Below are 25,860 nucleotides of genomic sequence, written 5' to 3'. Positions count from 1 at the left end.
GGCACTTACAATAGACATACATGGTGCAACGCAAACATATTTATTTATTTGCATTAATTAATTATATTTATTTTTTGAGGGTGAATTGCCACAAATGCAGCAACCTTCAATGTTGCTTGCGGAGAGAGTTTACTTTGGAACTTAGGAAGCCAAAACATTCTAGAAGGTAAAGAAAAGCTTTATTTATCTACAAATATGACTAAAAAGGTGTTTTGTTTATAGGCTACAATCTACATGTTTAATTCCCAATCAAACTAAGGGCAGCACTTCACAGCAATTGTGAAATTTCCTTACAACGGGTCATTTAAATGATTAATTAAATGATTCCTTTCATGTATGCTATTATGAAAATTGCTATTTTTCACTTTTGAGCTAATTAATTGCCTAAACAGAGATTCTGCACAACGTATGGCAAATTATATCACACATGGGTACGTTATCGATCCTAAATGAGAAATAACCACTTCGGCAGGTTAACAATGCAGCAACTATTATTCCACTAATCCCACCTGGTGATTTACGAGGTCTTTCAATGAAAAACAAAGGGAAGAAAGCAAGAAACCCTTTTTAAGATAAGAAACACAACATACATGAAATAACACATAACAATCTGTCTTGCTCTCACAGATGGGCCCCTGCATAATATTGCTGACATTATCCGAGTGAGGCATATAAAACAATAGCGCACACTCACTAAAACACTTTCCAGAGTTGGAGATGGTGTGTTTCCTGTTTCTCCTTTCCGAGCACGCTTGCCAATCCCCTGCAGTGCTTAACCTCTGGAAAAGAATGTGTTCAGGACTCTATGAATGCTGATATGGTGCGCTGTGTGTTCGCCGTACACCGGACTCGCACTAGGGTGGCTGTTTCTGAGAGCTGTGTTTGAAGAGGTCATAAATTGAGGAGCCAGCAGCATTAAAAGGTCAGCGGTTGCGTAATTCCATACACAATGACATATAACTCAGAGGCAGCCGCTGTCGTGTCCCATGTGGAATCTAATCCCCGAGACTCACGGGAGGCTGTTTGCCAATGGCATATTTTAAAATAAAAAGACTACATTAGCGATGTGTAAAACTACATTTCATATTCAAGTAGTCAGTAAGAACAATTACTGTAGTGACTTTGTTAGTCTTAAAATGAATAGTTCAAACTAAAATGAAAATTCTGTCATCATATATGCATACTAAATAGAATTTTCAATATTTTAATTCATTTTGCATAAATTGACCATTACTAATCAGCCACTTGGTTGCTGAATGACTACCCATCCATCTCAGCTAATGTCTAATTGGTATCTGGTTTTAAAGCATTTTTTTTTTAATGTCTCAGTACATCTAGGATAACTTAAGGTGTTAAGAGGGATGATGGGAAAATGGAAATGATATTTTTTGTGTTTCTCATTTTATAGATGGCTGTAAATTTCTCTAGAGAAAGCTAGCAAATAGCTGTTTCTCAATAAATTGTGTTCTTCCTTATATAAGAGCCTGAAATAATCCTGGCTGATTCTCAGCTCTCAAATTGATATGATGTTAGGCACAGCATAATAATACCCATGTACAACTTGAAGAATCACCTTCCGAAGGGACTTTTTTGGATGATGACTGGCTCATAATGGGCTGCTGAAGGTTAGAGTAACTTTTGTTTAGAAAGTCACTCATTCTTTCTTTTAAATTTCTTTATGCCTATAACAAGGCTTCGTGAATTCGGTCCTGTAAATGCCGGCACATCGGTCCACTCTGTCAGCGGTGTGCCTGCTTATGCAGCCATTCTCTCGGCTTCCAGGGAGTCCGACACTGGGCTGCTAAAGGTCAACGCATGAACTTCAGCCGCTTCAAAGGGCCTTTCTTCATCTGCTTTGAACCCCCCAGCACACCTGCAGCAAACCCTGTGCCAGTCACAATACCACGGAGGCTTTATGGACCTTCCAACATTTCCAGATGAGCAAGCCTATTGGAGGACAAATTACCTGAATTTGTTGTGACTGACAATGGTTTGAATGGACCCAGTTCAAGCCGGTCAGGGAGTTTCTATTGAATGAATAAAACCTTCTCACTGCGTTGCTAACATACAATGTTGGCTTTTTCTTAAAATATGGTCACTTTTGGCCATGTGGACTTAAACACTTTTCATACTCTTACTACTTTACTTAGCTTGTCTACTAAAATGTTTAGAAATGGACATAATGAATTTTGTCATGAATATTTCCACCACATCTCATATTATGCATTTTATTCCAAACATTCTGTGGTGGAAACGACATTTTAATCATTTGTGCGTAAAAAAAGCCTTTGTCATCTTTATATAAATATACTTTTTGTATAATTACTAAAACTACTTAAAAGGAAATAACATAAAACTAAAAATGTTCAGTCAATAAACTTAACTTTCTTTGTTTCCTTTTCACATTTCATTTACAGTCACCGTTATCTACAAGTACACATCTGCTGATTAAACATTAAGGATCAAATAGTTTGTGTAAAATTCTGCTGTGCTGCCATAATTTTTCTAAAATTGATAATAACAATACATATTGAAATAGTTTATTTAATTTGTTGTTTTAAAAATATAAAATAATTAAAAACAATAGTAATAAAACAAATACTAGTAAAAAAATTATTGATCTAAATGTATTTATTTAAAGTTTGTCTGGTAGTAAAAATAATATGAATGAATAAATAAAAAGGTCCAGGACATGAAAGTACCTGCAGTTGAAGAAACACCCCATTATATCTTCCTGATGCATCTTTGAAGCTTCAGGCCTCCGTCATTGCTTAGAAAACTGAACATATAATTTCCTCCTCACAGTGATTAGAGCAGCTCCAATTAAACGTGGTGCTGAGAAAATCTGTATGATTAACTATGATATTTCGATGACATTCTGCGCTAAACACTAATATCGTGCAAAGATCTCTACAAGGAGAAAGGATATTAATCGCTAATGGAAGAGAATGGTGCGGCCTCTTTTTGAAATCATGCCAGGAAAGGTGAAGGTATATCTAATTAGGTTTACTCAGGGATCTCTGATGGGAAGCCATGCTGTACGTGAAACTAGTGGAAATTGCTGCTATTACATTGCAAAAGGCCAAAGCAAACTCGGCTAACCTTTGTGGGCTTTAAAGGACCTTCTGCGGATCAACAGTACTTACATTGTTTACACACTCGGTGCTACATTATTGCCACACTTCCGAAGCATAGTCAGCAGAAAGCAGACGCAGCACAGAAGCGATCGGGAGAGATTAAGTACAGCTGATTCACAGGATGTCCCTGATCATTTTAGAGAATGTCCTTCTATAGTGCCATACACAAACACAGCCCTGTAGCAGTATTGATTGGAGCAGAAAACACCATTCAGAGCGACGATGGGGATAAATCAGTGATATGAAACTGTATAATATTTATCAGTCCCCTGTAAGCTCCTAAAAGAGAGAATGAAGAGATTTGGAGTGCAGCGTAACATAAAGGTGTAAATAAAACGGCAAATAAACTGTTTATCTGATAAAAAGAACATTTTAAAGTGTGTGCATGGATTCAGCATAACTGATGTGAGATTGTGGGATGAAAACACTTTAAACGATACTAGACGCTTTTAAGTCTGTCAAGATTATATGGAACATTTGACAACCAGCTTCTTGTCAGCTGCTAAAACGTTTCACTGTGATGTGGCGAATCAAGACTGTTCTGAGGAAACCAGAGACTGAAGGGTGTGTGTGTTAAGACTGACTGAATAAATAAATAAATAAATAAACTACCAATTTCCTAGTCTTCTACATCTACCAATCACCATCCAGCTGATCCGAACCTGCCAGCCCTCTTCAGGCTCAATCAGGGATGCAGCTAATCATCACTCAGCCGTTGGAGTAAACAGAGAAGTAACTGCACTTAAGACTTTGCATCTGAATATTGCATTTAAGCATCCTCCACTGCTGTTTGCAAATGGACCGTGATTGATGAGTTCTTCAAGGTTTGGATCTTTCGGTCATCCTGATAAATAACAAAAAAAGTGGACAAATAAACGAGGGCTGTTGTCATGATTGTGCAAACACCGCTAAGCCTTTTTAGCTGTAGAGTATAATAATGTTTTTTAGACTAACTTGCTATTAATAGAGAATTGTTCTGGATACAACACAAATATCATAAAGGTTCATTGTAAGTGGACAACTGTCTATATATATATACACATATACATATCTCTCGCTCTCCTTATATACAGGCCTAGAGAAAAATCACGTAATAAACTGCTGTCTGCCAGCTTGAGCGGCAGACTGCAAACACACACTGCGAATGTGTGTTTTGTAGTATTTATTAAAAGTGAGGGATGATAGCAGATCATTAAGCTATCAAAATCTGCTTCAAAGCTGTGGATGAAAAGTGGCAAGAGTTCATCTGACTAAACGCACAGTGTTTTGAGAATGTTCGGGAATGACTCGTTAGGTGTGTTTGGGAACGAGACGTAAAATCAACCAAGCTACATTTCCGCTGGGAACACAGATCAAAGGGAACAGGCAAAAAATGCTGCACTTCACTCTGGGAGTGAATTGACTAACCTTGATCGTGAAGTTTTTATCATTTCATATTGATCTTGTGAAAACACACTCTGTCTCCTTATGTGTGGAACATACCACTCTTTCAGTCGATTTCATCATATCATTAATAATTATCTGAGGATGAAATATTAACAAAAGCAGAAATCCACTTGTGGGATGTGAAATATGTCAAATTGTGTCTTTTTTTGCTACTGACACATGCAAAAACACAGATGATACGCCAACATAACAACATATCTGAATGCACACAAGCACACGAGACAGAAAACTGGCACAATCGCATGTGCAAACTCTCTCTTATGCACATGAACAAACAGAGACAACACACAGTGCTTCGGTCAGCTACGTAGAAAGACAAACATTTGATTTTGGAGGGACACATCTGTTTGCACAGCCTATTAAATGACAACGAGGGGCATCGTTAGCTGGCAACAACAGTAATGAACCTCTCTCGAAATGCCACGCCAGCAATATTCCATTCCAGAAAAAGCTACTGAAGAGCTTCCACTTTTATTTATTGCACCCCTTTAAAACTCTTTTATTCTGTCAAATCTGGGGATGTCACCTGATGTATAAATTCATAAAAGTCAAGCAACTGTCCTTGTACTTATAGTATTGAGTACGGATTTGCAGAAGTACTTGTAGTAATTGTATAAATGTGTGAAAACAAAAACGCATGCATTTCATAACTACACAGTTGGCTATGAAGCGATTTTAGGCAGTACCACATATGGTCTGATTAATATTTATATATAAACTTCAACCAAAGACTGAAAAATCTGTGGTTTGTTCATTATAATCAGGGGACTCGCGTCGCGAGCTTCCAGAACTCTGGACTGAAAAAGAACACTCGCGTACTGAGCGGTGAGTGGATTCTGCCTCACTAAACCTCCTCTGATTGGCCATTGTGTCATAGAAATCAAGATATGTCTCTGATTTGCTACAATGTACAACGCTGCAAAAACAGTGCGCAAACACAAATACACATTTGATTCTGACCTGAGGCGGCTGGCTGCCGGTTAGTTTCGTTTTGTTGTTTATTTTTATGTAGTTGCTTCTGTCCTAAGTCTTAAACTTGTTTACATACATACATTTTCCTTAAATCATCCTGGCGACCCAGGGTTTGAAAACCACTGCTCTAAATCGCTAATATGGACTGCTAATATGATGTTACTTTTGATAAAGATTAAGAATTTTCCTCAGAAAATTCAACAAAATAAAACTAAACAAATAAAGCAAGCTCCTTTTGTGAACAGGATGAGAAAAACAAAAAACAATGCAATAAAACAGCAAGAAGTACATGAACATGGTTTAGTTAATGAAGACAGAATTTGAATTTTTAGGTGAACTGTCCCTTTAAGTGTCTAAATACTTTGGTGGCCATTATATATGTACATTGACCATCACCGTCTATCCCACTCATCTCTGAAGATTACCAAGTGGTCAAAAGGACCAAAACACAGCAGTCTAGTATTTAGGTGTTTTCTGGACGACACAGGGAGTGTCTCTACAGTCAGACTGATGAATGTTCAGCGCTGAGATTATCAGAGCAGAATTGTGCTAAGGTGTGTAAAATCAGGCACTGGCAGCCTTGCGCAGCACAGACATTGTTTCTCATTTTGTGAAGCACAGATGTAGCATATTCACTTGAGACTTGTTCAGCGAGAGAAGAAAAAAGCAGCAAAAAGGGGGAGCGAGAGAGACAGACAGGCAGAAAAGAGAACAGATAAAAGATGAGGAGACTGAAATATGCCCTGATGGAGTGTGAATGTATATGGGCCAAAAGCCTTTCCAGACACAGCAAAAAAAAAAAAAAAAAAGGGACAGGCTTTATTGGCCACTTCTACCACCAAACAGCTCGATCTCCACCGCAATCATTCTCTCTCTGAATGCAAGACCTTGGCTGTTGTCCTCCCATTCTGGCACAGCTAACGCCCTTTTCATGGGAGAAGGAGAGCAGAGAGGGGGGATAAATAGAGAGTGTCTTTTAGCTGCCGCGTGTTCATCACCTCTGAGCTGAAGGACAGTGTTGAATAGTCTTGCAGGGGGGTGTGAAGACAGACAGACTGTGGCGGATTAGAGACGGTCTGTCTTCACTCCCGTCCTCTGACATCTACTAGCATCTCTGTCTCTCTCTCTCACGTGTTTGTGTGCTATTGCAGTTATACAGTCGAGAAGATGACAGTAATACATCAGAGTGTGAGATTGTCTTGTGCTGCAGTGGAGGGAACAGGAAGTAATGCGATTGTCTTTTTATTTTGGGTTTAATACATTGTCCTTTCTTCCAACTTCATCTCTCTATGTTGCAGTTCTTCTTTAGGCATGTTGAAAGGGTGCTGTTTGTCATTTATTGATGGAAAGACAAAGTGAAGAGAGGACAGGGAATGATGGGGGGAAAAGGGGACAAAATTGAGACACATCGCTGGCTGTACTGAAAATCGGTCCCACATGAGCGCATATGATGCAACCAGGGCCTAAAATTAACACTCGCCAAGTGCCAAATGAGAGTAAAAATTGGCATTGGAGAGTAAATCAAAGAACAAAAGAAAAAGAGAAATCACTCGACCGCTCTTGTCATTGATTAACTTTTGTAGATGAATAAAGATGAATCTGTATAGTTTATGCATATACAATTATAGTTTATGTGAAGACTGTTTTAAAATCACTTAATATTTCGGAGCCTATTAAATGTTAAAAATAATGACTTTCAATTATACTATAATGTTGAATAACTATAATTAATAGGGAAAATTGAGGGAAAATGCATTTAGTAGAGACACCAGTAGCAGTATTGGTATCAATACTTAATTAATAATAGGCGACCCTGTAAAAAGATGCCATTAAAAAACATATTTAAAATATACTATCTTTATGTTGTTTCTACATTAGGTTCAATGGGAAATTATGACAATATAAATGTGCGATTAATCATGATTAATTACAGAGAAATGTGTGATTGCTTTTTTAAATCAATTGACAGACAGCACTAATGTTAACCTTTTATAGATTTTAAATTTCTATTTAATTTCTAATTTTACAGGTCCCCCAGAAAGAGATCGGGACGGCCCCCACCCCCTTGGCCCCCTTCAAATTTTGTGTTCGATAATCCGGCCCTCAAATGAAGCTAATCGAATAGCTCTGCTCTTTTTTTATGCACGTATGTGGTGCATAAAAAAATATGCACCACATACGTTCTGCAAACTGAGTATGTGTGAAACAGGTGTAACACAATGGACTTCTCCGTTTGCCGAAAACATGCAAAGGACAAGAATCTCAATGTTTTTAGGACAAAAATAAAGATAAATCAATAAATCTGTTTGTTTGTTGTTTTTTTTCTTTCTTGTAAGTAAAGGACAAATTAAAAACATTGTAAATATGTTTAGTCATTGTAGTAGTAATAACTGCCTGTTTTTGAAAAATACAAAAAATATTATTATTTTTTAATGGTCCCAGATTACAGTCCATTAATCACTATGATCTTTCTGGTTTCAGCCAATGTGGCCGGAGCACTGAGCATCACTCCATTTCTACCTGCCCTTTTCCTCTTTCAGCCAGAGGTTTCTTTCAGGAGGAAAGAAAACACATTCATTTAAACATTAATCTTCAAAAACTATTTTAAATGTCTCTCTCTCTGCCTTCCCATTACCATCCAGTTGACCACTTCACTTCGGTGGAAGCTGCAGCCACGTAAAGTAATTGCTGTGAGGCTATTAAAAACGGTGACCCCCACGGCACCTCGTTTAGCTGAAGATACCATTTGAGAGAGAAAAAAAAAAATTAACAAGGAGGAAACGGATAAACAAAAAGACAAATCGCACATATTCCAACCGGCAAGTAAACAAAAGCGACACAAATCTGCAAGCGGCTATTGTTGCTGCGCTATTGTAGGGCATCTCTTTGAAAAGCATGCATGGTCTTTAATGGAAATGGCTGGTCGTAGATGGCATTGTTTGGCACTTGGTGTTTACCAGCAGTGTGTTTAATGGCAGCTAGTCTAATTTCCGACCTTGCTGCTCTTAGCTACATCCACAAGGGTTTGAGAATAATAGCGTATCTTTCCAACTAGGGGCCGAAGCTAGTGCCAAACAGACGCTCTCCACCTTCACTCCGACCCGTCAGTTCTCTCGAACACAGTTTGGGCTCTCCAGAGAGCCCTGGCTCCTCCGAAACCCTTTGTTCCCATAGATACGGACACTATGCCCTATGGGAGTATTTACAAGAGCGAGTGCAGGCGGGGGCATCGGGGACAGGCGAAATAGAGAAACAGAAGAAAGTGTGGATCAAAGTTCAGCAAGTGTATTTGTTGAATGCTCTGATCTCCATTTACAAAAGAAAACGCATGTCTTTTCGGATCGGAGGCCAACTTGACATTTAGAAAGCCTCAGTTTTGTTGACATAGACGATTTGCGATCACCTGCGAACAGTTTTTGACTCTAGGTTGTGAAGTAGATTAAAAAAAGCTTAGCTGCTAATCGTGCAAAAAGGAAGAAAGATCACTGACTTATCAGACGAGACGAGAGCGTCACAATGCCAAGGAGGACAGGAAGTCCTTTGGGGGGGGGGGGGGGGGGGGGGGTGACGAAAGGCAATGCATATCCACACACCTTTCAATCACAGACACGCACGTGCGCTCACCTTTAAAATATGACCGATATGGATTAAAAGGCAAATCTCAGGTTGAAAGATTAATGCCGTCCACTTCATTTCCACAACCTGCCCATCTGTGAGCGCTGAAAGCCACTTATGCAGCATAAAAGACACAGCGCTGCTCCTCGGCCTCTACATTCAGCACACACAAAGGCCACTCAAGGCTAAGAATCTCTCTCGTGGCTTTCAGGCCGCTACAGAGGAGGATGCTATACCTGTGAACACTGTAGCATAAAGCTGCTAGCTATTCCTCGGCTCGTCTCTCTGTACGTGTGCTGTCTCTTCCTCTTCTCATCTGCTCTGCTCTCTCTCAGGCTGTCAGTTAAAGCTGCGCTCACCTTTATAAAGGCCTCGCTGCTAAAGCCACACAGAGACACGGGATCACAGCTGGATGAAGTCAACGGCCCACTCTGACCAAAGACAACCTCTCCTCATATAATTTATCCTTTCTTTACATCCTCTTTCATTTTTATTCTCTACTTCCCTTAGTTACTCCCCCTCTCTCCTCATTTCTCATTCCCTCTCCCCATTTCTCTTTTTTCTCCTTCAATCTCAACATTTCTCTCTTCCCTTTATTTCTCCTCCTCTCCTCATTTCTCTTTTTCCACCTCATTTCCTCTCCCAGTTTTTCTTCTCTCCCCTTTTTTCTCCTTTATGCTATTCACCTCCTCTGCATTTATTTTATCCTCCTCTCCTCATTTCTCATTCCCTCTTCCCATATTTCCTCTCTCCTCCCCATATTAATCCTTCATTCTGCCTATATCTTTTCCGTCCTCCCCTTATTTCTCCTTCATGCTACCTATTTCTTTTCTCCTTACCTCATCCTTTCTCTTCCCCCATATTTCTTGTCTTCATCTCATTTTCTCTCCTCTCTTAATCTCTTCTACTCCTTATTTCTAGGGATGCAAGATATTATCGGACTGATATCGGAATCGGACGATAATGGCTTTAAATGTAAATATCGGCATCGGCCTGACATGAAAAATTAAACCGATATGTCTTACTGATAAGAGGAATACATTAACTCACATGTGCTCAGGGTGTGCTAGTGATTAGATCACGTCAGCAGTGTGACTCATTCTTGAAGCAAAGTTTTGCCTGAATGGTGATTAGATTCACTCTTTTGGATCGCTGCATTTGAACGGAGAATGCAAGTACAGAACTATGCATTTGGTGTGTGATAGAGTAAACCGTAATAGCACATGCAGTGGCAGTAGCTGCAGCCTCCCCAGGTCCTAGTGCCCATTCGGTAAGGAGTTTTAATTCCATAGGGGCCGCTGTTGGTCTACTTATAATAAAATGAAAGTAAAATGCATAAATAACATTTAGACTGTTTCTGATTAAATAAAGCAGTAATCGATGTCATAAACTATGTTTTGATCTAAAGGTCAGAAGCTATAGCTTACATGAATAAAAAAAAAAGAATCACAAACATGACACTTGTAAATTAAATAATTTGATATGTGGTCAATTCCACCGTTATGGACGTGACATTTGCAGTCAAAATCTGAAATATAAATTATCATAAATTATATTTATCACCAATATATTAAACCATCTCTTTTTTCTGAGTCCAGACATCAGAAAAGTATCAGTCTATAACCCTGTTTTATATGATAAATGGGGGGGGAAAAACATGCGTTACGGACGTGACTAAAAATAACACGAGTTTCTGAGAGACAACATACTTTGTAGACTTTCTGCGAATTACAATGCACAGCCCAGAAGCAGCAACATCTGCTGAATGGAGAAGGGTTTGCTATTTACAAAGCATTAAATATCAATTTTGTTTAAATTTCAGTTTTTGTGTTTCAGAGGAAAACAAATCAGTGATACGGACGTGACATCTCTCCGTTACGGACTTGACCAGTCTGAAAGCGTAATTCATCCGACTATTTAATACTGCTGCCACCCACTAAAGATTTTTCTAGTTAACTAGTCGTTTAGGGCTGCAACAACTAATCGATAAAATCGATTATTATCGATTATGAAAATCATCGACAACGATTCTCATTATCGATTAATCGGGTCTGCCCACAGTGCACGTCCAACTTCAGCTGGTTAGTCAAATTACGGCACTGAATAATGCATTTCTATGGACAAAATGCATCTAAAAATAGTGGAGGAAACAGAATGAGATTCTGCCGGAGAAGCACGTGATCCAAGCTGCCCAAAACATGATAATTCTTTATTTTAAGCTTTAAGTTAATGCATAAGAGTAATGGCTTGCCCTGTCAGGCGCTTTGACAGATGCGTGTGCGTCCTCAGCGCAAAAACGTTCAGTTTACGGTCATATCCTTATCTATAAATGCCACAAATTCACGCGAGCATTTCCATTTTTGCATAAAGGTCCGTCCTGACAGTCTGTGTTAAGTTTAAAATACCGAATGAGCGCCGGCGCGGCGGGCGCGCGCACGCGCGTCAGACGGACAGAACACAGTAGAGAGGGAGACAATTAATAGGCTTTTCAGCGCAAACATATCCATTGTGCTGAATTATCTGTTGTTGAAAGTTAATTTAAGGTTTAAAATAAATTAAAATATTTTATGAGAGTAGGAACTTTAAAGGGATAACAGCGTGTAATTGTCTGTCTGAATATAAACATGAGACGCTCCATAACGGCCTTTTACAGGATAAAGAAATGACGAGGTGACTGTGATCAAAGTAGTTCCTGCAGAACATTACTCTTACCTGTTGGTTAACACTGAGTTTGTGTTTTTATTCGTCTTTATTATTATCTTTATTATTTTAATTTTTAATAGAGGTTTAAACTATATTCAATTTTTACAATGCTTAACAAATTTATGTAAGTTTAACAATGTGTTTATGTAAGGTTTGTGCCACTGCTGCTCTAAAGTAACAGTATTGGTGATAACCAAAATCAGTTTTCGGCTTTCTGTACTGGTTAGTACTCCAATATGTGTAAGCTCTTTAGTAACAGTAGTAGGCTATTTTTAATGCTATAATATCATTATTGCTGTTATCTATGAAAGAAAACCAGAGCACTTATTTTGTTTTTGTATTTTTTATTTGAGTTTTTTTTTTTTTTCGCGATACCCAATTGCAGTCAAAAAGTACATAAACAATACCAGCAAGAATGCAAGCTGTTATGAGGACATTTTTTATTATTATGTCCAATAAATGACTATAACATTTTTAAATTTAAACAAATTTTTGACAAATTTCTAAAATATGTTTTCTCTTTATTATGATAAGTGGTCTAATAAATTAAGCACTGTATGTTTTCATAGCATTCAGTTGTCACGTTTGTTTGAAGGACATTGGGCAGAATGTGGAATAGTGGTTTTTTTGGTCAATATTTTTTAATCCGATTAATCGATTAATCGAAAGAATAATCGGCCAACTAATCGATTATCAAAATAATCGTTAGTTGCAGCCCTATAGTCGTTCGTTTAAGCCATTAGGCTATTCAACTAAATCGCGCATTTTATATTAAATTTATAGACATACTAAGCTTCAATAGGCTATATTCCACACTCAAGCACACGTATAAAATTTGCCAAAAAACACAGGCAAAAGTAGCCTAATGATTATTAATGTATAGAAAAAGGAGCCATTTTAATTATTTATTAATAAACTAATGTTTTCTTGACGGCTGCAAGAAGAAATTCACAGTGCTGACTCGCATCTCCACAGTATGGACCACTGGACGCGCCATTAGAGAGAAATGCAACCTTCATACATTTAAATTCGTTTTAAATTGGTTCGTTTAAAAGTAGACATTTCAATCTTTCTATAGATATATTTCTCTATGCGAGACACATGATGAGTTTTGGTTCTTTTTGGAGACACGCTCCAGTTCACAGAGACGACAGAAAGCGCATCCTGTATGTTTTCATCATTTTGCAAAAGCAACGTTTCATTGTTATTATGAATTTACATAAATAAATAAATAAATGATAACCCCATAGTATGCGCCGAACATGCAAAGTCTTGCACTCTGCATGCATGCAGCGCAGATAGCGACAAGAGTTATTTGAAACACATAAAATGTTTAAACAAGATAATGTTGACAATGGCATTTAAAATATTTTTGGCGAGCTGAGAATTCGATTTCTAAAATGTTATTGGAATTAATGCATTTCTAAAATGTTATGATTCAGTAAGCCTGACACAGCAGTAGACCTTTATCAGTCATCAGCAACGAGGCAAACATGCGCGACGGTATGCATATGATTTATGAAGCGTCCGTAGACTACAATAGATTTACAATGCACAAACCAGAAACGTTTAAATCCTAATAAAGTAGCATAATACTCCATAATGAGCATAGACCTCGCTCAAGCACACGCATAAAGTTTGCCATAAAGCACAAGCAAAAGTAGCCTAATGATTATGAAAAAAATAACAAATTATTTTTGTATTAATAAACTAATGTTTTCATGAGTCCTTGTCGGCTGCAAAAGTGACATTCACGAAATCTCCTGGACGCGCCACCTTTAGAGAATGCATTCACAAATGACATAATCAGGGAGTATTTGATTTAGTTTTGAATTGGTTCAAAAGTAGACAAGCTTTCTGTAGATATATTTCTCAGGTATGTAAGGCACCCAATTTTAAGTTGTTTCATTATCAGGGAAAATTGCAAGTGGTCGCGAGGGCGCCTCCCTGTCATGCTTTATCATTAATTCTTTTCCACACAAACACTTGAATATGAATAATAGCCTAGAGATCACATTTATATTAGGTTAACACTATGAGTGTAGGATCCGCATTAAAATAAATCCTCAACAGTCTACATCCGAGACAGATGCAGTTATAACCTGCAACTTGAAGGCTATTTGATGTTTTAAAATATTCTAACGGCCGATGCTGCTCCGATTCGTTGATCATTGTTGTTGATCAAGATTAAACGGATGTCGCAGTCATGAACTTGTTTTAATGAGTCTCATAAACTTATTTTAATAAATCGCTTATGCATTAAATAACACAGATACAGAACAGGTTAAGTTAAATATGCTGATAGGCTATTGTACAAATAATAAAATGTTATAGACTGTGAATAAGATTGCAGTTTCACAAATGTCTATAGCATATGCATAGCATAGTGCATTATTTTTAACATGCAATGATACAAAATAAAATCAAACAATATTTGTAATGAAGAAAAATATTTAGACAAATAAGAAAGAATGATGTAAACCCACAGCACATCTCTTGCGCGTCACATTCAGCAGCATGCGCGTGCCGAACACGCAAAATCTTGCTCTCTTCATGAATGCAGCGCAGATATTTGAAACACATTGAACGTTTAAATAAGATAATATTGACAATGAACATTATATGACATTTGAAGAAGTTGACGATTTGTCCTTCAGTCCGCCTGTGCATTTCTGGCCCGCACAGTAGACTCAATCTCCGCGATGTTCTCATTGAGAATGCAATTTCTTACATGTTAGAATGAATTCATTTCTAAAATGTTATGATATGGAAAGCCTAAAACAGATTTCAGCAGTATAGCCATACACAGGCTATAAGTCATCAGCAACGAGGTAAAGATGTGTGCCAGTGTGCATATTTAATATGTAACGTCCGTAACGCATTTTTATGGTGGATAAGAGCAAAGAATGGAGATGAACTGTTGTTCATAATTAGCATTGCCATAAGTTAGCTTTGTACACTAAGTGTCAAGTTAATTGCATTTATAAATTACAATAAGATATAAACTTAATCTTTAAAATGTTATGGACGTGAGACAGCTCTGAAGCGTCGAGACCTCATAAATCTAGCCCTTATAAATCCAAAAATCATCGCTGTTTAAACAAACAAGAGTTTATTTACTTTTCAGACAGGCCAGTCTAATGTCTTTGAACGCATTCCCTAAACTGCTTTTCGATTGATCAGAAAGAGCGTGCGGCAAAATTCCAACGGTGCTCCCGGAAGTAAACAAAGACAGGAGTAAAATGCAGCAGACAGCACACTGCTATTACATTATTATTACAAATTCCTATGAGGCTCCGCACCTCCTCACAACCCCAAGTTTGTCCACGACCTGCCATGCTAAACTGCAAACTGTCAACAAACACTTCCTCATCCCATAATGCACAGCGCAGCTGACTACGGCAGCTGGTTTAATCCAAAAATGCGCAGTTCTTTTTGCAGTTGGGTCTGTTTGAGGTCGGATCGCGTTCTCACCACAACTGCTCTCACGAACTGCTCCAGGGTTCGTTTGAAAGCGTGCCGAGACCACCTCTTCAAGGAGGTCTCGGTACGCTTGTTTGGTCCGCTTTTGGTGCGATTGCTGCATTCTCACCTGCCCAAACGAACCGCACCAAGAGGGAAAACAAACTCTAGTGCGATTCAACCGAACTAAATGAGGCAGGTGTGAAAGCACCCTTAAACTCTCATTCTCCTCCTTTACTCCATCAAAGACACTACGTGACTCAAATCACAACTATAGGCAAAAATAAATAAAAAAAAACCACCCCAAAGCCCTGTAACACTCCACTAAGCTCATTCTTTCAAAAGTCTCAGAAATAAAGTCATAGAAACATCACTCAGGTGAGCAATAACCTCAAATTCAGTATATCATAAGTCTGAAGATATCATACATTTCTCACAAGCCTGCAGGCGCGAGTGAACATGACCGAGAAACATTCCACCCTGCGCATCCAATGGTAAATGTCGGACTAATCAAATAGAGTCGATGGATTGGCTACAGTGGAAATTGCTGCTCTTTTATTGGACCATATTAGCCTTGACCTTCAGGGCTTAAATTAAACGTCCTTGAAGATATAATGCTATAATGTAACACACAGCACAAGGGCTCCTGTACTACTACCGAAAACTCACGCTTCAGAGCATAACTTTGAACTGCACGACTAACGGCACAGAATAACTGAAGGACATTCATAATAACATTACACACACACATGCAAAGACACAAACAGATATGCACACACACAAAACAAATGGACTCTTACCTCTATGTCTATTTGTAGTTTTATCAAACATAAGCATCGCATCTTCTACCTGTAAGAGAACAGAGAGAAAAATTAGTAAAGGAATGTCAAAACCTCCAGTGATTTGGTTGAAATTTACACTAGAATAAAAAAAAAGTAACAATACCAGACCGACTGTATTTACTTTATTACGTATTAATAATATTTTAATATTACTTGCTTGAATAATTACAAGATCTGCATATTATTTTAATTAGCTGAATTTTTTTACAAATATTACTAATTTTATTATACTAATATTAATAACTGAAAGAGCAGTTTCAACCAGCCTAAGCTGGTTTGCTTGGTTTCCCAGCTTGGTTGCCTGGTTTGAGCCTAGCTGTCAAAACAGCTATCAAGAATTCTGAAATTTCTGGTTTTTGAGGTATTCAACAACAGCCTTTTTTGATATTGTAATATCTTGTGCACTTCTACTTAAATGGATAACTACTGGAGCCTAAAAGCATTTACACATTCGTACAGATCTGAAAGCTGCTCATGGCCATGTTCTGTGAGGAATGATATCCCTCCATGGGCCCAAGGGTACCATCCTGTCTGACCCTGACAGAGGCCTGTTCATCCTTGAGGAAAACCCTGTCTGCAAGGACACGTTTCGGAGTGCATCCATCCATAGTCTTCTCACTCACAAACACACTGACACAGGTTTTATACATCCCACAGTACGTCTGAACATGCGCCTTTCTGCTTCTTTCACATTACATGCACGCACTCTAATAAATGCACAAAAAGTGCATGCCATGCCTGGCGTACACATGCTGACGTACACGCACACTCCACTGCTCCTTCCTGAGGTCCCTGAGATTAGCCCTAAAGTACAGGCGGTTGGAAAAACACCTTCCCGGCACAAAAGGAGCCATCAGTCATAGAGCCCCATAGAGAACAATAGAGCTGCGAGCTTTAGAGATCCTCATCACCCTCAATCACTTCCAATAAAGATCAAACTGACTGGCGCTCTCATAGAGGCTGAGGGAAATCTGTTATCCTCCGCTATCACTCAATGCATATTTATGTTCCTCTAAAACAGCGCTCTACTCTATGTTCAGGGAAACACATTTTATATGTATGATACACCATGAATGAATGAATGAATGTGTATACATATACATAGGAACACAAGACAAGAATCATCCCTCACATGTTGTATAAACATGCTGTTTATTCTTGCAAAAAGTCTTTGGGCACCAGGTTGGTGGTTTCTTGATAATACTCAGTTTCTATCTTGCAGTATGTAGTTAAAACATCATAGCATCTAATGAAAATGTTGATGCCAATGCAAATCGATTTTTCTGAGAAACTACTAGCATTAGCAGGGAGATTCTATAAAATGTGTAATATTATAATGCAGCAATATAAACCATCATGCCTGCCTTTCACAATCACAATGATGTATGTCGGCTCTATAATTATGTTGTCCATGCTGGTGGACGCTAGTTTATAGGCCTGTAGCCAGAGCATATAGTTCTGTCCAGAAAGAGGAGAGACTCTTGACTACAGCTGCACTGATGCACATGATGGGAGGAGACAGCCCTTGACTCAGGCTCATATGTAACTGTCTCTCCCCATAACCAGCATGAAGTCTCTCTCTTTCTCACCCTCACTCCATATTTCTCCTACAGTGAGAACCTATGTCACATGTCTTTGACATATAAAGTCTGAGGCATTAATAAAAAAAGCTTCTCATATGTACGCATTTTTCATATATATATATATATATATATATATATATATATATATATATATATATATATATATATATATATATATATATATAGTGAAAACTGAAAATTTTAATTAAAAATTATAATAAAAATACAAAAAATAAACAACAAATATAACGAAAAAATGAAAAGTTGAAATAATAATTTATTACTTCTTTACAATTACTATAATACATGACATTTAAATATAGTAAATAAACTGAAATGTGAAATGTTGAATACAAATTTTTAAAAAGTAAACAATAATATAATTTTAATAAATAAATTAGTATAAATATACAGAAATTGATGTGTAAAATACTAATATTAAATTGAACATTTATATCATAAGATAATATTCATTGAAAATCTGAATTAAAAACAATCAAATCCCTTATATATCGGCTTAAAATTTTACCCTCAATGTTTATATTCTCAAAAGCTCTTCAGTTATTCTCGATGAACTAATGCACAACTTCACACTTTAGTCCTGCTTTGCTGCCTTCAAACCACCCTGACCCATTCAGCCTTTCAATAGGGGGACAAGTATTCAAGGATAGATTCAACCTGCCAGCGGCCATCAGATTGTGGGATAAGAAGCTCTTGAGGGCACACACACATATGCAGACATGGCACAAAGGTGAGCGTGGTCCCACACCTGGTCTGTGCCTAATCTTAGGTCCACTATCTCCTCCTTCTGTGAAAGAAAAGCCTGAAGGATAATAGCTGTCTCTTCAATATGTAAGGGGGCCGGGCGGCCCCCACAGATAACAGTCCTGCTTTTATATTCGCTGAGAGAGGTGAGGTAAAAAGGGGCGACTAGATTCATGGAAAAGAACAGAAAGCTCTTCTTAGAGTTCTTCCTATCTAGTAACGCGGCAGGGGGGAGGAAGGGGCATTTTAAGTTCTCTTAGAGGGGTGGCAGAAGGTTCCGGAGAGTCTGCGAGGGTAATGGCGCATGCATATGCGACGGTGCCGCATTCGAAATGGCCCTGACCTTTACTTGTTAGCTTTTGCAAGTCTGAGGGGCCGCGGGATGGCGGGACCCCGGGCTCGTTGTGTGCCGATCGATGCGAAACAAGTGGCCTTACACCGCTCCGATGTGGTGGGGAATTAATTAGCCGACCGCGGCGTCTGGAAGGACGCAGCAGCACACAGTGCAGGATGGCAAATTGAGCAAATTCTCCCCAGGCCCAGAGGGACGGTGCCATTAAAAACCCCCGTGGCACACCCTAGGTGGTCGCGCCACTTTGCCATTAAACACCATTACTGATAATTGACTGAACAAGTGGCCTTTTTACTGGCCGTCCTTAGCTTGGTCAGTGGCTAATACACGCTGTGCACCCGGCACAATGAGTAAATGCCACGGTAATGCCTGTTTTATGACAGGCATGAAAGGGCCAGGTCCTGTCTGAGTGTCGATAAAACTGCGTTTAAATGTAAGCTGAGAAAGCCAACTGTAGCTCGCCTTGAGATTTATTCTTCTTATTAGCAGAGACACAGGCCTTTATGGGCTTTTATAGCTGAACTGTTATGAAGAAAACACACGGGTGGTTGTGACCTCATATTGCCAGAGAACACAACATGCATTGGAGTTAACCAGAGGCCAAATACTAACCGACCTCAAACCAACAGAAAAAAACACAATGTTTACAACTGAACTGAACATTTCCATGCTACTAGCATCACCATAAAAAAAAGCAAAAATAACAACTGCATTCTATTTGCCATTGGTCCAGTTGTTTTGGATGCTTAAAAATAACATTGAAGGACTCAATCTACAAATGGTTCATTTATAGCTTTCTGAAAAAATTATATGAATAAATACATGAAAAATAAAAATGTAATTAAAAATGCAATTAAAAAGCCCAATATAAAAACAAAACAAAAGCAAATAAATAAATAAAAGGTTAAAAAACTTCAAACGTTAATGTTTAGAGAGCATTTTGGAGAAATGCTCCTATTCACAGTTTTCTGGATATATTTAAATAGAAGAAATAATAAAAAAAAATAATAAATAAAAAGCCAAAACAAAGAGATCAGGTAAAAACATCAACATAAAAATGCTTTCCAAAAAAAAAAAAAAAAAGTGCATCTATCAAACTGTCCTGAAGCTAAATGGCTAGCTCACTTCTGTAAACCTGGTGCAGTCTCGATCGGTGTGTTCCTGTATGGCAGCTGTGCAAAGCTGCTTGACAACATTTTCATTTAAGTAAGAAATATAATTGGAAAGTCTGTGGGGCCATTTTTTATTAACTGTGGAAGGTATCAGCGGGAGGACAGGGGGGAATACAAGCCAGCGGAAGCACAGTCAGACAGGGGGAGATTGTGTTTACATGTAGGCGAGGGATGGAGAGAAGGCAATCCAACACTTGGTTAAATTCACTCAGCCGCCAGGGAGTGGAATCTACCACCTGCCATATCACCGTTCGCTAAATCTCAGACAGTAAGGAAAGAAAAACAGACTCCACCTCTCTCCTTGTGTCAAACTAACGTGTGCGTGCCTGTCACACCATGGCAGAAATCTCCAAAACACATGCTGCAAAAAATTTTAATCAGACACATTGAATTATTTATCAGGGGACAAAAGCATCAGTGGGTTTTCTGACTCAAAGCATTTACAGAAAGCAGAGAGGATGGGCAATACAAACCGACAATAGCTTCACACAGAGTTTCCAGTGGGGCCTCTAACTGCATTCTTACCATTTTTAAATGGAAATTACATTCAACAAATTAATGTCAATTTCAAAAATATTTTGTATTTTATAATATATAGCTATTTTTTTTTTAAATATGTAAAATGTTGAAAAATATTAAGTTACAAAATTAAATATAAATTCAATATAAATTGAACACACCTACATGTAACTTATACTGTACACACACACATACTGTATGTATGCATATGTACTGTTTATATACATATATTTAGCCACTGACTTTCTGACTTTGTAGAAGCAGCTCATGAGAGGCATCCTGCCCTAACAAACAGTGCTCCTGACAACTATTTTAGATCTTGAGACTCAGCGACAAACACAAACAACCTGCTATATTGACAAAATATGGGGCCAAAAGCGGAAAACCAGACGAAACAGTCCAAGTAAACATGTCTCTGCGGATGCAGGACACACAGGTGAATCAATGGTACGGTTAGTTACATGAAAGAGAAGTCTGAACGCATTCCAGCACCTCATCATACACGTGCATGCGTGTTTACGCGAATGTGATCGAGCAAACAACCCTGGCGATCAAAAATAAACAGTGGCGGACGAGGAAATGGATATTCAAAGGCAGGTCTCATTTAGCACCACGGCTGGGTGGAAGGAGAGACGTTTATTTGCATAACGGAATTGGAAGTGACTATCAGCGTCAGCTGCAGAATCTACTTCCTCATCTACCGCAGACACCCTCCAGCTCACGGCTACTCGGGGGTTTTTTTTTTCCCTTCTCATTTGTTTTTGCGCTTTTCTTTAGCTGGAAAAATCAATGTGTAAGGAGCATGGCTCTCTTTTCTGCTCAAGGACGATGGATCCAGTTTCGGCAGCTCTAATTTTGAGGAGTCACTTTCTTTTCGTACGTAATTTGTGGAGTGCGATCGCTTGTGGCCGCGTCTTGAGCGCATTCTTCATTCGCTTTTAGCAGTGGTGATTAAATGCGCAGCTCTAGGCTATACTCGTGATGACGGAAAAACAATGCAATTAATGTACACCGGATCAAAACAACCCAATAAAAAGAAAGGATGGCTTTAAAAATAAGGCTCTCCTGGTGTTTAATGGCAAAAAAAGACACTCTTTCTGCAGTCAGATCATTTCACATTTTTTCTCTGAAAAATGCTAAAAACACCAACTATCTGTCCTTGCTTAACACCGCCACTTAGATTCTGCAAACATGTTGCCATCCAGCCACCAGAAGCCATTTAAGAATGAAACTGCACCGAGCGCTGCCTCTAAGGAGACATTTTTCCCATTTTTCCAAGGAATGGACATTTGTGGTTAAGGTTCACCAATCCATAATTGATGAGAATAGCTGCTCTGATATATCAAAAGCGGTGCGCACAGGTCTAAACCTGATATTTATTTCCTTCTGATGTCAAATGTCTACACCTGCAGCTCTGATAACTCATTTCAGGTCCACCCGTGACAAAACGCTGATGTGAAATGGGAACACATACAGTGTATTTGACAAACAACAGGCCCTTTATGAGGTGGGGATTACGGCACTGTTTTTGCAGGGAGGATAAGCAGTGATTTCAGTTCCAGCAGTGCCAGCGCTAGCCGCTCATGCGGCAAATCTGTTTTCAGCAACTTTCGGCGCCGCAGACATCTACATAAAAGGCAAAAGACCAACACAAGGATGCTAACAGGATGCTAAACTCCAGACATCCTCCTCAAAATCCACAGCCCGGACATCACTCATCACGGCAGATTACTCCATGCCATTATCGACTCATCGTCACTTCGCCGTTGTCACGCTGACGAGGCGTGATGTAATTGTATGTAAATCCACGCTCTTAACTGACAATCTAAAAATGAGGAACAGATGAGATTAGGTGCAGAGGATCGCTTTCCACAGGAAGCCCCCCCCCCCCCCCCCCCGATAAGCTCATTATGCCCTTAAAAGGTTTAATTATCAGAGCCATTGCGTATGAACATTGTGTACAGAACTTTGGACTGAAATCCTGTGTAAATCCTGGCATCAGTGTCTGTGAGCAAGAACCAGAAACAATCACGATTCATTTACTAGACACTAATTATTGTGTGAAAGCAAAAGCTGACCGATTTGTGTCTAATGACGTGTTGTGACCTTGAGGAACATTGTGTAGAACTTTATTCTTGTCAAATCCACAACACATCTGATATACTGAAAATCAATCAATGATTCACTCATTTACTCAGATACTTGGAGGCGAGGTGTGTAATTTCTGTACGATAAAAGAGAACTGAAAAAATAACTACTGGTTTCAAACAGGCTGCAAGAACTCTCACCATCTGTGTTTGGTTGGGCAAACAAACAGTCCCACCCCAAATTCACACCATTGTTTGACCCAATGTACCTGCGTCAAGTTAAGTAGGATGCTCAAACATGATCAATCCGAACGTCGATACTCTGTATAAGAGGGCACCAGTTGGTTCAGTGGCATTGCGAGTTGTCAACATGGCAGCTCGGCTCCCAGGCACTGAACATGACTCAATGTCTCTTCTGGTGCGGCACTGCAGGTGACGTAATCTGATCTGGAAACACTGAAGCAGACCTTCTTTTTATTAACAACTTTAGGGGTGGCAAGCAAACATCAGCGATAAAGGCCTAAGAACTCTCTGGAACAAGCTTCAGATTTTAGCTCCCAGATACTAGAAAAAAATGCAACCTTCTCACAATGCTGTAAAGTAAAAGACTTTTCTTTAAGTGATCCGCTGATTTATGTATGGTTTAAAAGACGCTTCAGTGTAAATAAAAATAGTTTGAACAGAACTTTGCTTGTTCCAGTATCATTTATTTCCTGCAGGCATGGAAATGTGCAAGTAATGCGAGATTTGGAGTGTGCAAACTCTGTCAATGTGCGGTGCACTTGAGAAGGTGACAACAGGGGGCTTGGCACAGATTGCTGGCTCCTGTATGAGTGCTCAGGGAAACAAAGTTTCTACTGCATATCAACTACCTCTTAACACAACTGCAGCGACAGCGCTGAAGTGTTGCAATAAACCAAAAAGTTGCAAAAATACAACGGACCACACATTTAGGCTTCCTGCCTCACGAGAGTGTCTCTGACACAAGTGAGCCACAGACTGCCACTACGGCTTGCATCCAGACAGAATGAGAGTGAGCGTGGAGCCAGAAAGCCCCTGGTCAGAGACGGGGTGGCATTAGGAGAACCTGGCCTGGAGAAGCGGGCAGCAGCTGATGTTACAGACAGTCATTACTCCACTCAGCTCAAGGCATGACACTGGAACGGCACAAGTGGGCCAACTAAGATTTATCCGCGCTGTCAGGACAGTGTGGAGTTGACCAGAGGGCCTGCTGATGAATCCCACCCTCCATTTCTGTTTGCAAGCTGTTCAGGACCAACAGGTCACAATGGCATTTTATTTATGGCACTTTAACATGCTAAGCTGATCCGCCTTCTTCCCTGATTAAGCATGGTGAATGACCCTTCCCATCAGGAAGTATTGTGCCTGGGAGCAAGCAAGGCTCAAGTTCTCTAGTATCTCTCTAGTAGCACCAACAATTGGAGATAAGGTTTGTTTTTTCAAGCCAAAATGGTGGTTTGGAAAAGAAAAAAAAAAAAAAGAGAGAGAGAAATATGAGCAGGATATTACATGGGGGTGTTTTTTTGTTTGTTTTTTTTATCTACAAGTGACAGAAAAAAATAAATAAAAATACGGCAGTTTATAATTCATGCAACCACTTTGATTCAAAATTCTGGGTTGAAGAATTGGTTCACGAATGTGAATTTAAATAGAATTTGCCATACTCCACAGGAAGTTGAACTTTAAAGACAGGAAGTGCAGTTTACTAAATTGTTAAAAAAAGAAAAGAAAAAAGACACAGGTAAAGCATTGTGCTCTTCTACCCTGGTCTATAAAATTGAGTAAATATGATTAAATATATATTAAAAACATACCCCCCCCCCCCCCCTAAAAATAGATAGATAAATAAATAAATTAGTTCATTCAGAAAACAAATACATTTTTAACCTTTATTCAACCCAGAACAATTTATCAAAAAATAAATTAATTAACCTCATGAAAAAAAAATAACAAAAAATGAAGCATATTCCCAATATGTGACAGTTGAGAAAAGGTTGAAAAAACTATAAGATGGTTTTCTTTAATATACTACTATTGTTTCTGTTTATTTAATGTTCTGTTCAATCTAACTGCCACAGTATGTTCTCCATCTGGTGTTTTTGGTGTACATAAGTATTATAATGATATTAATCATCTGAAAATTCAGTAATTAAGCCAGTTAATTAGTATGTAAATAGAGTTTCAGAAACACTTGCAGGCCTTCCGTTTAAATCCACAAATTTAAGAGCAAATCTGGACTTGTCAGCTTTCATTATGGCAGGTGTGAGTGGCAGGTCACGGAGCGTGTGTGAGGGAAATGACAGCAGGACAAAGGTTGTTTCGTTCTAAAATGAAATGGGAGTGGAATCAAGCCGGGCACCTCAGCATGGCAAAGCCCCAGCAAACCTCCGGGCCAGCGGCCGAGGAGCAAGCTTAACCTTTCTCCCTCACTCTCTCCCTCTTGCTATCTCTCGCCCGCTTACTCACTTCCTGCCCCCAGCCCCCGCCTCCTCGCACCTATCCGCACGGATCGATGGCCGCACTGCAGAAGTAGTGGACTGGGAGTGCGAAACTTCAGCTCGTTCTCAGAAAGAAACAGTGTAATTTTAACCGTGATGAAAAAAGCAATAACATTTTTGCTCGTCCTTTACAGCTAGCGATAGACGAGGTGTGGGCTCAAACAGCTGAGAACTCACCTTCTGCGCTAGTCGGTGGAGCCAAAATCACATCCGCCAAAAAAAGAAAAAGGAAGACTTCAACCTTTCCATATTCAAGTGAATACAAAATCTGGCAGGGGCCAACCAATGATCTTATGAACATTAGCGGGTGCAAAATGACGAGCGAAACTCCTGGATTTCAATAAACTAAATATCAATCTTACGCAAAGGCTGGTGGCTGGATGCGCTTCTTGTTATATTAGAAGCAGATGTATGTGCCTGATAGAAAGCATTAAGGGTTATATCCCGGCATTCATTTCATTACAGTTCCCGCCAGATCCTTACCCCCTGTAGCTCTTTATTTAGCTCAGCAGTTAAAGCCTCTTTAACTGCAGATTCAATATGACGACATTCGCCACACGTAGGGGAAGAGCAGAACAATGGCGAATCTAAAAACGTTATACTCTGCGATACTGTTACTTCTACAGATCTCTGATCACGACACCTCCCGCCCAATCCAGTTCCTTTTATTTGAGGATGAAACACCA

At 39.1% G+C, this 25,860-nt stretch overlaps 1 protein-coding gene across 17 annotated transcripts in view; it reads right to left on the bottom strand.

Moving 5' to 3' along the window:
* LOC306853891 (RNA-binding protein Musashi homolog 2-like) overlaps positions 1-25,860 on the bottom strand; it is a 274,331-nt gene that overhangs the window by 106,906 nt on the left and 141,565 nt on the right. For all 17 annotated transcript variants that reach the window (XR_013782779.1, XM_079391568.1, XM_079391569.1 and 14 more), the window contains exon 7: positions 16,136-16,184. Coding sequence is in view for 16 of the 17 variants with exons in the window: in XM_079391568.1 (XP_079247694.1) it covers positions 16,136-16,184 (49 nt within the window). In the remaining variant the exon portion in view is untranslated. The remainder of the gene's footprint in view (positions 1-16,135; positions 16,185-25,860) is intronic.

Source organism: Barbus barbus (genome assembly GCF_936440315.1).
Source record: "Barbus barbus genome assembly, chromosome: 34".
In the NCBI taxonomy this organism is placed as follows: domain Eukaryota; kingdom Metazoa; phylum Chordata; class Actinopteri; order Cypriniformes; family Cyprinidae; genus Barbus; species Barbus barbus.
This window is presented reverse-complemented; position numbering and strand designations above follow the sequence as displayed.